General features: G+C 45.2%; 1 protein-coding gene across 1 annotated transcript; it reads right to left on the bottom strand.

Moving 5' to 3' along the window:
- Positions 1-3,318: 3,318 nt before the first annotated feature.
- On the bottom strand, positions 3,319-15,971 carry LOC129784367 (E3 ubiquitin-protein ligase RBBP6-like). Its single transcript, XM_055802885.1, is given in 9 exon segments — positions 3,319-3,429; positions 3,581-3,709; positions 4,159-4,262; positions 5,044-5,213; positions 6,127-6,266; positions 7,106-7,202; positions 7,311-7,399; positions 9,595-9,671; positions 15,806-15,971. Coding segments are annotated over 9 exon segments (1,083 nt in total).
- Positions 15,972-17,032: the final 1,061 nt, after the last annotated feature.

Below are 17,032 nucleotides of genomic sequence, written 5' to 3'. Positions count from 1 at the left end.
AGAGCTCTTCAGATTCCTGCCCAAGGGCTTTTTAAGGACAGAAGACAGCAGCTATCTTTAGATTTTTCTTCACAAGTTATTCCACGTATGTTCATTCCTCCTCCAACTTAAGATTTCCTTACACAAGTCTGATCTTTTAATTTGTAAGAAAAATTTAAGGATGTCAGCAGAATCTGAGCAAAAGGCGCCAGTTTGCAGTCCAGGTTGCAATCCGTCTGTGCGAGATTAGACGACAGAGGCAACAAAGGCAATTCCTCTCACGTATCTCCTCCAAAGTGCTTTGAGGTAACAGTTACAGTCAGAGCACGGAGGCACAGGAATCCACACCTGTCCAGTTTCTAGCCTCCTCAGGGCTGTCAGGAGGCGAAGGATGTCACTACAGAGAAGCTTTGGCAAAAGAGACACCCGTTCCTTCTCAACTGCTGCCCAGTTATAACTATCAGTCACCTGTAATCCCTGCCATCTTTGAGCTAGTGACCTACATGTGGAGCTCCCATCACTGCTCGTCCCTTGAACCATCCAACCCACCTCAGGATAGAGAGGTGGACTGGAACTCCTCCTGATTCTTCTAGACAATCTGCTTCTCCGTTAGGGACATGCAACGCAATTCCCTGGGAAATGAATGCCTGCGCTCCTCCTGAAACTCCTCACGTGCCACCAATTCCATAGAAGAAGTGTTTGTGAACACTTCGGGTCTGGGCTTTTTCTCTTCCCTGTTAAAATCAGTTTGACCATTATTACAATTATAGTTGGATATTTATTCCAAACAGACACCAAAATACAAAACACGGCCAAGATGAGAAAATGTTTACTGCATGTAATGCCAAACACGAACATCCTGGTCAAGCAAAACGAGTTTAGAATTCCCCCAGGATTCAGGGAAAGTTCTACAGCTCCATTTGTCTTGCTTGAGTTTTGCACATTTACCATCTGCAATGAAAAGGTCTGTTGGATAAAACACGATGCCATTTTTGCTTCTGCCAGATGCACTTTAGTGTAACTGCAGTCCAAGGTGCTAACGAAATACCAAAGCGCAAACCCGTGCAACTTCCTGGAGCCAAACACTTACTCCTTTTGAAGTCTCCATTGTTCCCGTAAAACTCCTCCCTAGACAAGGGAGGCCAACGGCATCCTGGCTTCTGCCTGAAATACGGTGGCCAGCAGGACCAGGGAAGGGATTGTCCCTCTGTACTCAGCCCTGGTGAGGCTGCACCTCCAACACTGGGTTCGGTTTTGGGCCCCTCACTACAAGAAAGACACTGAGGTGCTGCAGTGTGTCCAGAGAAGAGCAACAAAGCTGCTGAAGGCTCTGGAGCACAAGTCCTGTGAGGAGCAGCTGAGGGAACTGGGGTTGGTTAACCTGGGGAAAAGGAGGCTGAGGGGAGACCTCACTGCTCCCTGCAACTACCTGAGAGGCAGCTGTAGTGAGGTGGGGGTCGGTCTCTTTTTTTCCCAGGTAACAATTGATAGGAGGAAAGGAAATGGCCTCAAGTTGCGCCACAGGAGCTTGAGATGGGATATTCGGGAAAATTCCTTCACCAAAAGGTTTGTCAAGCGTTGGAACAGGCTGCCCAAGGAAGCGGTTGGGTCACCATCCCTGGGTGTATTAAAAGAAATGTAGAGGTGGCGCTTAGGGACCTGCTGTAATGGCAGACTTTGTAGGTTTAGGTTAACTGCTGGACTCAATGATCTTAAAGGTCTTTTCCAACTAAACCTAAATGACCCTGTGATTCTATAAAGAAAGTGCTGGTGTCGCTGGGAGGGTATTTGAATGAGTCGCTGGCCGTGCTGTTGGCTGATGACATGTTTGCAGGAGCTGGGGGATATTCTGGAGCGGGGCGGGGGTATACCCAGCAGATGGAGGCTGACCAGGTGGAAACTGAGGAGGTAGTGGTGGTGGTGGTACCGCCAGCGGGAAAGGAAGCGCCTGGGGTGGGGGAGGATGCAAGGGAGGTGGAGGCACAGGTACAGAGGCTGCTGTTGATGATGGCAGTGTCGGGGCCTGAGTCCTCTGGGTACGTGTGCTACGTGGATGTCCTCCATTTGAACTTCCAGAGAAACCCAAACCCGCGTGTCACTGTCACACTCTGCCCTGATTTTAAAGAGGAATGTGAATGAAGCGGGAGCACGGTGGCGAGCCCTTCTTGTTCTCAACCTGAGCATTTTTCTGGCAGCTTCCTGTCCATTTGAGCCTACCCTCATTTCTGGATCCTCACACTTGCCTTCCACATCCTCACCCCAAGTAGTTGCCTCAGGCTTCTCCCCCTACATTCAGCTTTGTGACTGTGGGCAGAGGCTGCCCATGCTTAAAGGAGACTCCTATCTCCCAGGTGCCAGGTGCCCACGGCTCCTCTGCCACTCCTCGATACACTTCCTACTTCACACTTCCGAGCTTCAAAGTACTGCACAGATATTAACCAAGCTTCTCTCCAACTTCCTTTCAGTTCTTCCCCACAAACTTCCTAGGTTGTTGCCTCGTGATGATCTGTTTGGCCTGGTCTTGTCCCTGAACTGTTCTTTCCTTGCTTACTGAACCTGAGAATTTTAGGTATCTCTGGGACGGATTGCTGTGTTTTCTTTTGATTTATCTTTAAGATTTTATAAACACGATGCACACTTATAATCTATCCATAACAAATACATACCAAAAGGAAGAACTAACTGGTAGGGCAATAACAGCAAAAACAGATTCCTCTCTCTCCAACGGAGAGAAAGCAGCTTGGCTATTTGAGATGACTAGACTAAAGAAATTCAAAATGGTCATAAAAAAACAGCACTGACTCTTCCAACAATTTGCTCCATCACTAAGTCATTAAGAATCAAATGTTGGAGGCTGACTTCAATTGGGAAATCAGTTTCTTCAGCCCTATCCAGCCAGTAAGTAATTCGAAAGGGTGGCTTTGCACCTCATCCTGTCGTTATGTTTAATTTTGATATATACTTACGGTTTCCTCCAAAAGCGTTTCTTTTTCAGAGTCTACTTTTGGGTCACATACTGGAGTTTTATTTGTAATCGTTTTACTGCAAGCACAGATCCCCTTTGTTAGAGCCAACTCAAGCTGAGCCACTTAAAAATGAATTGCCACTTGTATTCTCCACAGCTATCTGTGCATACGCATTTCATTATAAATCAGCTACTGTAGAAGTAATGTAGGTGTTACAGCCTGGTTTAACAGGTTACAAGTCGTCAGAGACTGAATTTCTGTGAAATACTTACAGTCCCCAGCCTGGTCTGCCACCTGCTGAGCGAACCGCACTGGCTCTCATCGGATGACCTTTTGGAGTGGGGAGAGGAAAAAGAAATAAATCCCATTCAGTTCATCTGAAGATAATTTTTTTAGAAGAAATTCTAAAGTTACGGTCACTCACCAGGTGTGGGTATTTTTTGCTCTTGGGGGCCCAGAAGACATGGTACTGCTGGTTGTCTTGCTACAGGAACCGGAAAGCCCTTGTGAATAAATGCAAACAGTTGGAAAATAAGCTCTAATAAATACTGTATTTCAAAAGCATATGTTGAAATAAAACTTAACAGACCGCTGACTGACAGAGAGGAAGATTTAGAAAGTTTGGTGGCAGTCACCTGAGCAGCAGGTGTCACAGTCACAAGTGGTCGTGCAGGCGGTGACGGCGGCTGTCGCTGCTGCTGCTGCTGAATCTCCTTATGGAGCCCTGTTGTGTAGCCGGTTCCATTGTGGAAGTTGTTCACAGCCTAGAGGCAGAAGAACATGGACAAAAAGATCAAAGTGTCAGATTATGATGACAATAGATGAAGAAAAGCCTCCACAGGGTAAAATGACTTGTATAGTCCTGTACATGCTATCAAGCCTAGAGTAAAGCAGCACACAGAGATAGGAACACATCACATGAAACACTGCTATTAAGGACGGGTAGCTCAGAGTATCTGTAGTTAAAGGACTTCAGTGTTAACAGCGAATCTGAGAGGCAGGCAAGCATGTTTAGACAAAAGTTTGACCTGAGTTTGCCTGATTATCTCTAAAGAGTTGTCAGCTTCTGTAACAACAGACAATGCATTTGAAAAGTAAATGCAGCCTTATTCAGTTTATCCTTCTTTAAGGAGATGTCAATAATTCCCTCCCTTTCAGCTTTTTACAAACAGACTTTCCTTACAAACAGTTGATGAAAAAGTCACCACGTTACCTGGCGCGGGAAGTTGTTGGCAACTAAAGCGTCAGGAGAAACACCTGTCTGATGACACGCCGGGCAAGTATGTTCCTCCGATTCCAGTAAAGCTGTTCTAATACCTGTGTGTAATTAGAAGCGTCAAAATAGGTTTCAGCCAAAGTAGGGAAATCTTTGGGGTTCTCATCAATTATAAGAACACACAGACGATTAATGGCTGGATATGGTCTTGAATGGAGAGCATGAAGCTATAAATGTTCATTAGTGTAAAAAATGCCCAGTATGCAGCAAATCGCTATACAGTTTTGACATTTCCCTGTTGTAACAGCTGAAGACCATAGAGTGGGCTGTGTCCTGATGTTTGGACTAGTCTTTTTTCTACTACCGAGTACAGCAAGAAGCCACCAACATCAAGGCTAATGAACGAAGCACATCTCAAAAAGCCATGAGTCGGTTCGAGTTTTGAAGGTTTAACCAACTCCTGTGGCAAAGAATGTAGATTAAATGCCCGACTGCCTCTTTGTGGCGGACCAGAGTCAGTCACCAGAGCTGGCTCTATAGTTGTGTATGAGAGAAAGAGCTGTGGACAAACTACGTGCATTCCATATCTAATACTGTATTCACCTGCACAATTATGCAGTCTTCTCGTACTCGACCTTCCGCATGTGAAGAAGATTTGATTAGATACACAGAAAGGGAAAAAAGCTCTTTGGCCTTTGGGTTTTTTTTTTTTCCCCCCCATTACGGAGAAGAGGCCTTTCCTACTCCGGGCGTACTGAAGTATGAAATAGACCTGGTAGCACAGGTGATCTCCTATTCCTGCTTTCAGAAGATCTGATGTGGTGTTTTGGATTAAAAAACACGGGAGGGGAGTTTACTCCTTACATTACATTACGCACTTACATTCATCACAATAACTTGCTCCACAGCGTGGAATAAGCGCTGCATCCGTCACTGGATCTTTACAAATGGGACATAACAACTCGTTTGGAACAGGCCTGTCTGCGGAGGAGGAGGAGGGCTCCTCTGGTAAAAAGGGTGGCTTTTCCTTTTTCTCTCTAGCATAAGCTTCCCTGGAGGGCAGGTGGGGAAGGAAAAAGAAAAAAGTGAAAGATGGGAAAGGAAAAATTTTCCAAGCTTTGGATTTTATCAAACAAAGGTAATAGATGGAAGTCTTCTCACTCCACATTGGCTTTCTACAACGTAGGCGTTTACGCTAAATGACTTCTCTAGAGCCACACTATCAGAAGAAGAAGGAGGGGGGAACATTTTTCCTTCTGCAGAACTCTCCCATCCGTTGGATCAACTACGAAATGAGCTCAGACTAGAAAAATAATTGCTTGACAGCTAGAGAGCAGGGGAAAGGAATCCCACCTCTCCTTTGCCAGAGGGTAAGTGCAAATTGCTGGATCAGGGTAAAGTTCGTCCCCAAGTAATTTCATTTTGTAAATGAAAGAAGTCTGTGCTACAGCTTCTACAACAGGAGATCCATGACAGAAAAAGGGAAGTGCTACCGAGTGCACTTTCCAACAGCCACTCCTGTCAGCACACAGCAGTAATTTCTTAGTTTATAGCAACAGGAACACTTCAGCCCATTTCACACATGAGATTTGTTAAAAGTCAGAGGAGGAGGAAATCTCAGTCCAAGGGCTATTTGTTAAATTTTGCAAGAAGCCTTTGAAACATAAACCAGAAGCAAAATGAGCATTCAGAGAGAATGATGCCAGCTGGAAACACTACTGAAATGCCTTGCAGAAATACAGGTTCTTAGCATACCCCAAGGTCAGCCAGCTTCCCGGGGCATGAACAGTAGGACTACTCTATTTCAATATGGGAAAGTATTGCAGATTTTAAGGTTAAGATACGACGGTAGTGCTTCCTCCCTCGTAATTAGAGGCTGGCCACCTCGGCTGCATTGCCACTCAGACATTTACGCATGGTTGCTCTCATTCGCATTTTGGTCGGTCCGATTAATTCCATACTTACGCATTAATAGTTGGTATTGCATATTTCCCAGCCTTTGTCAGCATGGCACCTTTTGTGTTGGGATCCTTCACCTCCACCAGGAAACTCCTTGGAATTCCGGTGCTCCTTTTAATTCTGCGAACAGGCTCCACATTTTTGTCCTGTTGAGAACAGAAATGCAGACATCTCTCCTCTTCAGACGCACACTTAAAATGACGTTTCAGAGATAATTTTAAGCAGCGAAAGCCTTTAATCCCCTCCTTTTACCTAACATAATGGCTGCTCGACTCAAACTCCTGCTTTCCCCAACGAGCATAGCCAGGACGTACCACAGGTTTGAGCAGAGTTTTGAACCCAGTCGTCATTCTTTGGCTTAACTTCAGGACCCTTCAGGGTGAAACAGCCCTTTGCTCACCGTCCGCTCAGAGCAGAGGCACAAACCTGTTCCCCCTCCAAAGCCCCTGGGCAACGTGTGAGAGCTTAATTCAGGGTCTCCAAATCAGCCCCCATGGAAACTTACATTCACATCTATATAGGAAGGCTGAATTCATCCCTCCTGCACGTACATTCAGGGACTGATGTTAAACGGCATGAATATTCAGCCAGAGGCTTCTGTAGTTAAAACTGACAGATACTCAATAGACGGGGTCGACAGAAACCTCTTGTTTTTAGAGGAAATACCAACAACTTTGAACTGTCATTAGAAAGAGTTAGAACCAGGAACATTTCCAGTACTATTGAAATAGATACAAATATGTATGAAAGTTCACTGAGAAAGATCTATGGACATCTTTAATGTCTGTGACCTAGAGAAAAAAAAAGTTTCACATTTAGAATTCCAAGTTTCCCTTGAATTTGGGAGGGCTTTGCAACATTGCCATGTAACATTTCGCCCCGAGAGAAACAATTCTTACTGGGAGTGTTCATGTCTTTGTCACATAAATGCCAAGGTAAAAAACCCTAAAAGCTTGGTAACACCAGAGGCCTGCCCCAATCTTACCCTATTTACCGGGCAGTTCTTGGCATAGTGGCCAGGTTTTCCACAGCAAAAGCAACTGGATGATGGTGGAGGCAGATCCAAGGGTTCCCTCAAGTAACTAGAAGGTTTGGGGAAAAAAAGGAAAAGGTATGCATGTGTCTCTCTTCTTAAAAGAAACATCTCCATACTTTTTCCATAACCTTTGAAGATCACATTTGATACTTACTTGGATGGATCGTATTCATGGCAGGACTGTATCATCATCGCCTTTATCTTATCCTCTTCGGAAGCATTGGCTTCAGCCAGGTTGGCAGTCTGTTTAACAGGTAATGGTTATTTGACACACACATTAGGCTACAAATAGGCTCTCTTTGTACCTTACATAAAGACTTGTGAAGCCAATCCAAGTTTTGTCCAAGCGGACTGAAGCTATGTGTAGAAAAAAGCCCACCAGCCAGCATTTTGAAGCTGGTCTTTAAGCTCCAGACTAGTCAAAGAAGCTAGCCATGGTACATTTAACTGAGAAAGATGTGTGCAAGTAGCAGTATTTACATTCTGCAGTGTCAAAAGGACACACAACTTCAGAGTCGTGGCAGTTGGTTTTGCTTGCTGAAATTCAGCTTCAGACCCAGAAGCATTAAAAGGAATCAAGCTTTCTATAATCCCTCAGCAAGAGAAAAGATTCTTTTCAGCAGACATCTGACCATCATGTGCTGTAGGCAGTCCAAACCGCACGGTTCCGCCCCCTCCCCCACCGCCACTCTCTTCTTCATAGGAAGTGACTGAACTACAATTTTTTTCCAGTTGTCACTGTCCTTTTAACACGCAAATTGTAATATAAACCTTACGCAGAACTAGATCTTCGAACTATGGAAGCCAGATGGTTTTTTTTACACAGTACTTCTTCAAATGTTTCTATTACACACTAGTCCAGATACAAGCAGGGTCAAAGGGGGTGACTGTAAATTATTTGGAACTTCAAGCACCTATCCTACAGACCAACTGCTCATGTTTTCCTTTTTACACGCATTCACTCACGAAAGCAACCAACTAGTTTCCACATGTTATTTCATCTAGCTGTTCCATATACGCAGGAACATAATCCAGATCTCCATCTATGAAATCATTTCCAGTAACATTTGCAGAGAACTTTTATAGACACTTGACTGATTTGTCTGAACCCAAATGGTTTACAAAACACATCCAAAACCCACAACACATTTCTAGGAACAGACCACCATTCAAATATGGCATTCAATACATAGTCATAACAAAGCAGAAAAGTTCTTACTACACATTGCCTCCTGTGCCAGCCTGCACTAAAGAGGCTAGGGTAACAGTTCGGAGCTGCTTTGTTACCTATCTCCGTATTTCTGAAATCTTTGAATTTCTCAAAAGCTTGGACAGTTTTCCACATTTTAGAGTAAATTTCACATGACTTTACAGAACCAAGGGACAGCCCTGAGGGAGACCAATGTCTTTTGGTGGCTGCTTCCCAAACTAATTCTGCACACACCTCCACCCCCACCCCCACCCTGCCGCAAAATGTTAATTAACACAATTAAATTTATTAAGAAAATAAATAAATGCAGCGAGCGAGGGAAGACGTTCCCAGTGGGAAGGATTTCTTTCTCTTGGACATGAGCTCTGGCCTTCATTTTCAGAGGAAAGAACTAGCTCCTCTGCGTTAGGCCCTGCCTTCTCTAGTCTTTGTAACTTTAAAGACTATGCTTTTAATCACTTCTGTGGCTAGCACTACGCCTCTTCACCAAGTGCAATCACTAGTGTTTCCCCAGACAACGTTACACGTTGCTGAGCACAAAATACAAGCAGTTCCATTACAAAATATGCTTTCAGGCGGTCACGTCTGCTGATGTGCCTCGCATAAACACTGGCACAGTCCTATCAACAATTAGGTGCACTTGCACACTTTTCACAGTCTGCATGTAAACAAATTAGGTTGCGTCGTCCTCTATCTGTATGCCACAATTCAAGCAGTCCCGCACCATTCAAAGAATGGATCTGTAACTGTAATGACTGAAAATTCAAAAACAGCCATGCAATTGTCCATGTTCCAGAAACACGTCTGTTCCGGCTGTTGCAAAGGCCCTAGAAATGTCCATGACTTACAGCCAATTAAATCCTGCTGTAAAAATGGTGTTAGTTTCCAATGAACAATGAGCGGGACGTATGAAAAATGGTAAACAGCTTCTGAAGTGCTGCTTCTTTGTGTCTTGCAGATGAGTAACACTGCAGCATTACACTGAGGCCAATAAGGTGCTCCCCTTCCATCTTCCCAAGCTGGGAACTACTCTCTACAGGATAGTATCAAAGTAATATTTTAAAGTTAGGAGAAACACTCTGAATTATTAACAATTAATGTTTTGCTCATATTACAGCAGTTATCCAGCTAGAGAGCACAGTGTAAGGTTTGAAAATACAAGGATACACACCCACACCCACCCCTTTCTTTTTAACACGATTTCACAAGCAAGTACATCTAAGCATACCTTAATAAGCTGGGCCAGAGAAAGAGGTGCGGAAGGGTCGCCAATCTATTCAGAAAAATTAAACACATACTCAAGTTCTACAATCAAAACAGAGCAATAGTTCACCCCTACTGCTGTATGAAAGCCTGCGCTATATCCTCTGAGTGTCACTGGAAGAGCCACCTCCAAGCCAGTGGAATTTATACTTGTTCAAAACAAAGTCCAAACCTTAAACAGCTTAAGTATGCCTACGTTGTTAATGAGAAGAAACTAAAGCAACCAACCCCTCCTGAGATCAACCTATTGCTCAGAATACCTCAGAGGGGGACCCTTGTCAAATGCTCACAACTGCTTAAAAGACGGAGGGTTAAGGAAGCTGTCCATTTGCAGCTCGAAAGGATCTAAAAAAATTATTTCCGTTTATTTGAGTAGGAAGTGTCACTACAGGAAACATTGTCAGTGCAGTTTATAAATTAATCAGTTAATAGCTCATCATTTACTAAATGCACACAAGTATGATTCATGAATGCAGTATAGTTTTTGCGCTGTCTTTCATTTACTTTCATTAGACCCCAAGTTCACGAATTTCTAGATTAAGTTATCCTAAGAGCTTACAAAGTGATCAGATCCAGTGACCTAGAGCTCATGTAATGCCTCACTCCATTCTAGTGAAGAACAAGCAGTTATACTTACAGATGAAAACCAACCACCACCACAAAGTAATGTTTGTACTATGAGGGCTATTTTGAAATGCATCGTTGCACGTAGCATACCCCCCAAGGGCCAAGTGGAGATCTAGGCCATTACTAGTCAAGTGTCTCCTCGAGTTACTTATTCATGTCTTAGCAGCAGAACAACAGTGTTTTCTGACCGGAAGAAAAATGCTGCCCCTTTTCCAAATGTAAATTCAAAGTGGTGGCGTACTGAAGAGTGGCACCAAGTTCAGTGGTGCAAACCTTGAACCTACAAGCTCTAAAAATGAGCATACATTATCGGTACAACACACAGTCACACAAGAAATATTCTAGCCTATTCAGTACGAAATGCAATGCGTTGCTAGGCACAAATACCATTATTCACATTAGAACCGCGCAAATGTTGGCATTGCTCAGTTTTCACTATGCTGAATCAAATACATTGGATTTACAGCATACACTATGTTTCACTGGAAAATATGTTTGAGATATATATATTATAAATATTATATATAAAACATATATATTTTATATATTTTTATATATATTAAAAAATTAGTACAAGGCTACATTTCTTAGAATTAGGTGCAGCATGTAGCAAAAAGTTTCAGCTTGTGTTTTTACATACCTCTTTTGATGTTCTACTCGCTGGCCCAGTTCGACTTCTAGAAGAAGAAAGAAAGATGATCAGAACTTAAAATAAAGCACTCGCAACCAACATAAAGCAGGGAAAACAGTTTATAAAACCTGAACATCAAAACATTGTGTACTGGTAGTCTTATGAATATGGAAATTTATTTCTATACATAAAGTGTGCTCTCCTGGTGCATTCAGTGCAATTGAAATAAAACCCAAAATCCCATTCCTTCTTTGCCCCCAATGACTCTAAGATACAGAATACAGCAGTGCAAGGAGAAGTCCTCAGATATTTTCTTTCTGCTCTCTAAGTACCAAAACTGTGAAGACTGTGCTACATTTTTCTGTTCTTAAATAGTCAGCCATCCAAATACGAAGGCACCTTCAGGCAATCTGTATAGCCCCACTACCACAAATAGGTACCAGATAGAGCACTTTGGTTTCTACACTCCTCTGACAAAACGAGAACAGTTGTCTGTAGAAAAGTGTTTCTTGGTGGAAGCCCAAGCACTGTGTTCAGGTACCTACCATACTTAGCCTAAAGTGACTACAAATAGCAGTAGAAACATCACCTGAAAGCAGTTCCTAGGATTTTCTGAGATCGAGGAGGCCTGTGTTAAAAAAATAAGAAAAAAAGTCTTGATTACCAGAACTTCCTTTAAGATCATCTTGAACATGCTACAATATTTTAGGGAACACTTATGACACACAAGCCCTTGCCGAGATTCCACATACTCATTGGTCTGTACCTGCATGCTACTCATGAATCAAACATGCAACCGCCCATCTAGTTAACAAACAATTCATACCTCATCCAAAGCGTCCCACGAGCAGAGGCAACCCAAAGGCTGCTGTGCAAGTCCTGCACAAATAGAAAGGCTCATACTTCCTGCCACTGCTACACCACCACCAGGCTCGCAAGTACAGCCACGTACCTCCTGAAGATGAGGAAGCGCGAGGAAAAGCTTTAGATTACCACACCATGGTTTCTTCATCCACTTGCCTTGAGGAAGATACTACAAGGTGACTAACACATTCCTGAAGGCCTCTCCACCATGACAGCATGCATTCACCATTCCCAAACATTAACAACTCTACCAGTTGTTTCCACAATGGTTCCAGCTGAAGGAATAGAAAGCTGACCTGCCTGATCCATTTGCAACTTTAGCAGAGCAGCGGCATTCATCCCTTATCCCCACGTGCAGGTGCTTCTTGGATCTTTGATGCTAGTGGCACCTAGCCTCTCATTTTAGGGCAGCATTCCAACACCAGGAGAGGGTGTCATCCAACCAGAAATGGAGGCTATATTGACAAGACAGCACTAAGCATCCCGATCTAAATTAACCCCCCAAACAAGGCCATGCTTAGCAGCACAGTGCTGTGGCATCCAGAAACTCTTGGCAGTGCCTGAAAGCACTAATATGCCCAAAGCTTACAGGAGAGCCACATAAATTCAGGGGGGTTTGCTTGCAGATGCTTCATGGGTACTAGGATGCTGCTGTACTGTTTGTTTGAGACACGCTGAAACTCGCCGGTATACTTTATTTATTGAGAACTAACATTAGAAAGACACGGCATAACCACAAGTCAATAATATCTACTAATGGTGGAGGAGAGGTCTGTCTTGAAGAAGGCTGGAAAACATGACCATTCAAACCATGCTGACGCAGCTGATACAGAACTGGACTGGACGAATACATCGATGACAGCAACAATGCTGTAGTCAGGCTTACATTTGAATATCTGCAATTGTAATCAGATTCTCTGTCCTCCATAAATCTGAGGAATACAGCAGTAATACCTGGAGCACAGAGAGCAGCTTAGGGTGAAATCAAACTTAGAAAGGTAACTACTAACATTTGGGAATGTGCTCAACTGCTTTCTGAGCTTCAGGTTTGGAAAAGATCAACTGCTCCTTCACCGTCCTGGCACAAAAGGCAATACGCTTTAGGACGTTGCTCTTTTTCTCTTGCCCGACACAGGCATTGTCTTTAGGAAACTAATAGGAATCACTTAAGAATGAAACTTCTTGTTCGCACGGTTTGCCAGCTGGCCACTCTCAGTCTTTCCTCTGGAGACAGCATGCAGCCCCGCCACCCCCACCCCTCTGGGGTGTAAGAATACCCTGCCCCCCCGCCCCCAAACAAAGGAAGCAGTCAAACACTGGGACTCGGACTGCTGGCAGATGGGAACCAATTACCAGTTCACACTGCAATGTGTCTCTCCGTTTACTCTAAAAGCAATACAAGCAAAAGCATAAAATAAGGAATCTCTCTGCATAGAGGAAACAGGATGGAGAACTTGACTCTCAGAAAAACCAAGCCCAAGAACAAACCCAATTCAAACGTCTGAACAGCTACCACTGTTGGACTTTGAATGCCACGTCCCAGCGGGCTGAAAAATCTAAGTCTGCTTTGGGACAGATACATTCAAATCTGCCCTGTCACAACACAATTTAGCAGCAGCTTTAACAAGAAAGAGACAACCGGAATGCCTCCGTAAACCAACAGCCACAAAGAAGGTGAACACACTGAAACCCCTCCCAAAGAGCACAACGCGTTATGGCTACTTACCCAAGGTCTGTCTTGCCGGTAGCTTTAACTCCTCTAACAGGGACTCTCCTAACAGTTACCGATGAGTGCCTTGGAATCAGGGCATTGTCATCTGTGTATTCTGAAAACAACATCAATACAGAGAAAGCATCAGTCAGTTCGTAAGAGTGATATTAATATGTCATGACATAGCACTTCAGGGAACCCTTTACGGATAGAAAAGCAACATTTTACACACAGCGCAATGCTTTTATCATGTCCACACACTCACGGTACCTTTCCAGAAATCTTCAGGTCTGATAGTCAAACACAAGCAGCAAAATCTTTTCCATTTGTTTTGAATCGTTTCAATGCCAACAGCAAAATGGTCTCTAAAGTCACTAAAGCAGAGTGCTAAAACATGAGGCTCTTTCCTGATCTAACTTTCATTGCTTTTGCTCCTGTTAGCTTACAAAACCCTAGAACATGTCTCTATAATAGCGAGCACGGAAGAGGACACCCCCACCCCGCCTCCCACCTTTTAAAACACATCCCAACCATCCATTTTGCCTTCCCACCATCTTCAAAAAGAGTCCACCATCTCTTTTTTTTCCCCCCAGTGATGTGTAAAATCCTGTTTACTTTTAGCTTCTATTAGCATTGCTTCTATTACGAGATTTCCGTGATCACGCGGCTCGGAAAACTCTGAACAAGTTGGCCATCTTCACTCAAGGTTCACTGAAGGGTCTTTCCAAGATCATGCCAACATTTAGTCAGGACTCCTGCACAAAGTTATAAAACCCACTACCATATCTCCACAGGGAGGATCTCCAAGAACCCCCTTTAGGCAGAGCATCCAGGCCTAGTTCTTTCCTTCATCTTCTGAAGGTGACTTTAAGCACGTAGATGCTGTTCAATAAAAACGGAAAGTCACGGTTATGTATAAAACCCCAAAATCTGGCATACACATAAATGACACCGAAATGTATTCCTTAGCTTTGCTCTGACAACCGCTGGGGGATTTTTGCATTTTCACGGGGAAAACACCCTTACAAAAGTTCCAGTAAGCATCTGTGTCACAACCTGTACGTCTGCCTCTACCTGCATGTCTGTCTCTACTGCTGTATATGACACGCGATCCCGTAACACCCCCAAGACCCCTAACACCGTGCTGTTAAGTCTGCTCACAGATACTCTCCTGAACCTACTTTACCTATCTGTAGGTAAACAGCGTCTTTAGGTCCAACCACTTGAAAGGCTGGAGCCAAAGTTACAGTTACCACAGCAGGCATGTTATTCTGTTTAAGTTTTAATACATCAAAGAGGAAGAGGAAAAAATCCTATGAGTACACATTGTAAAGACAAGACTGTTGTGGGAATGTCACAGAACCACAGGAAAAAAGAAAAAAAACCCCAACCGATAAAATTTGAATGTTTAAGGAATGGAGATAGTTTCCAAGTCTTTGTATTTCTGACAAGTCATATTCCAAAGTCTTTAATCACATGCAAGCTTTGCCAGACGGTAGATTACCAAACTGAAACAGCACACTAAGTAATACAAAACCATTACCGTCTCTGAGAATCAAGCACCATTTCTCAGATTCAAAAGAACTTAGGGTTTCTCTAAGAACATTTCTAGGTATATTCACCATAACTGATCTGCCATAAAACTTCAGTACTGCCCTGACACCGTTGAACACGCAGTACCACGACAAAAATGCACCGTTTGAAAGAAATGAAGAAATGATGCTCAATAGCATCTGAATGAATGTGTAGCATGGTGCAGCAAAGAAGCTGTATTAGCAAGAAATGCCAAGTATACTTTAGACAGAACACTCGTCTACAAGATGGCTTTCCAGGGTCTGCATAGATTCTCACTCACAGATACACTCTTGATCCAAAACGTTGCTACTGAGCAGTTTCTGCAGCAGCCAAGCACCGCTTTTCCAACGCGGTGGAGTAAAAGTAGCTGAAGACAAATTTCAGTCACCAAACCCACTTTTTTTTCCCCTTTAAATTAGCCACCCACTCCTTTTCTATCATGTTCAGCCTTCTCTGCCGGCTTTCAAAGAAATCTGGCAGGTCTGTGATGACAAGGCATTGTCCCACATTCCCTTATCGTTTTAGCTAGAAGGGTTCCCAGAAACCAAACCTCTTCCACGCGCGGTGTCGCACACGGACCCCGTACGCTGCTGTGCCTGGCTGCGCACACAGCCCTGACGGCAGCTGCCAGCGCACAACCACGGAAGAGCAGCTCTGAGGCCCCAGCACAAGTCACCGCTGCCGGCCGTGGCCCAACCGCCTCACTGGCCGCCTGCGCCATCGCCAGCCGGCCGGTCCCCGGTCCCCGCGCCCGCCGCCCCCACGCACCTTCCATGGTCTGGGCGTTGGTGACCTGCAGGTCGCAGTGGGTCGCCTTCAGCCTCTCGCGGCCCATGATCTGGCGCCTGAGGTCGCGCAGGGAGATGTGGGGGCCGTGAAAGGTGACCACATCGGAGTTCAGCCTGGAGGAGAACTTGTAGTGGACACACGACATGGCCGGGGCCAGGCGGTGCCCGCTCCGCGATGGCACCTCACGCAGCAGCTGGCCTCGCGGCCCCCACAGCAGGTCAGGGCCCACCGAGGGGCTGGGGCCAGCAGCGCGGGCTGAGCCCGCCGGCTCCTCCTCGCAGCCCCGGTGGGAGGACGATGGGGACAGGCCCTGGCTCGGCCTCCGCTCCCTCCTCGCACCAGCGCTGCCAGGCCAAGCTGCTCGCTATGGCAACCCAGGCGGCTCCGCATTGTGACAGAGGGGCTCAGGGGGCCACTCAGCGCCCCTGGGGGAGGGGCCTTCATCAGCCCCGCCTGGGCCGCCGGTGTCCCTGCTGTCCCCCAGCCTGTCACCGCCCCGTGCCCTGTCACCCCCCAGGCTGTCACGGCCTGCTGTCCCCTCCTGTCACCCTCGATGCTGCCACTGCCTGCTGTCCCCTCCTGTCACCACGCAGGCTGTCATGGCCTGCTGTCCCCTCCTGTCACCCCCATGCTGTCCCAATCTGCTGTCCCCTCCTGTCATCCCCAGGTTTTCACGGCCTGCTGTCCCCTCCTGTCACCTCCCAGGCTGTCATGGCCTGCTGTCCCCTCCTGTCACCACCCAGGCTGTCACTGCCTGCTGTCCCCTCCGGTAACCCCCAGGCCTGTCCCTGCCTACTGGCCCCTCTGGTCACACTCCACACTGCCACTGCCTGCTGTCCCCTCCTGTCATCCCCAGGCTGTCACTACCTGGTGACATAAGCTACATAAGATAAAAAAGAAAAAAGAAAAAAACCAAAACGAAAACCTGCTTAGGTGAACACCAAAACACCCATGACTTTCTCAGACTCTTCACTACCCCACATGTGAGTCAAGGGACAGGATCTCCCAAAGGCTCTTTTGCAGGCACTTCCTGAAGACACCCCCACCCCCCACCCCACCCTGCTTTTCTACAAGTGCACAAAGAGGTGAAGAAGAGTTTCATGTTTAAGTTAAAGGAGGCAGTTTCTGAAATTAGCTTAGGTGAAAAAAACAAGGTGGTGTACTCATGGATATTCTCCTCTGGAAGGCCATGAAGAAAACATGAAC

The sequence above is a fragment of the Falco peregrinus genome, chromosome 4, assembly GCF_023634155.1.
Source record: "Falco peregrinus isolate bFalPer1 chromosome 4, bFalPer1.pri, whole genome shotgun sequence".
NCBI classification, from domain to species: Eukaryota; Metazoa; Chordata; class Aves; order Falconiformes; family Falconidae; genus Falco; species Falco peregrinus.
Note: the sequence above shows the minus strand (reverse complement) of the source record. Positions and strands in the feature narration are given on the sequence as shown.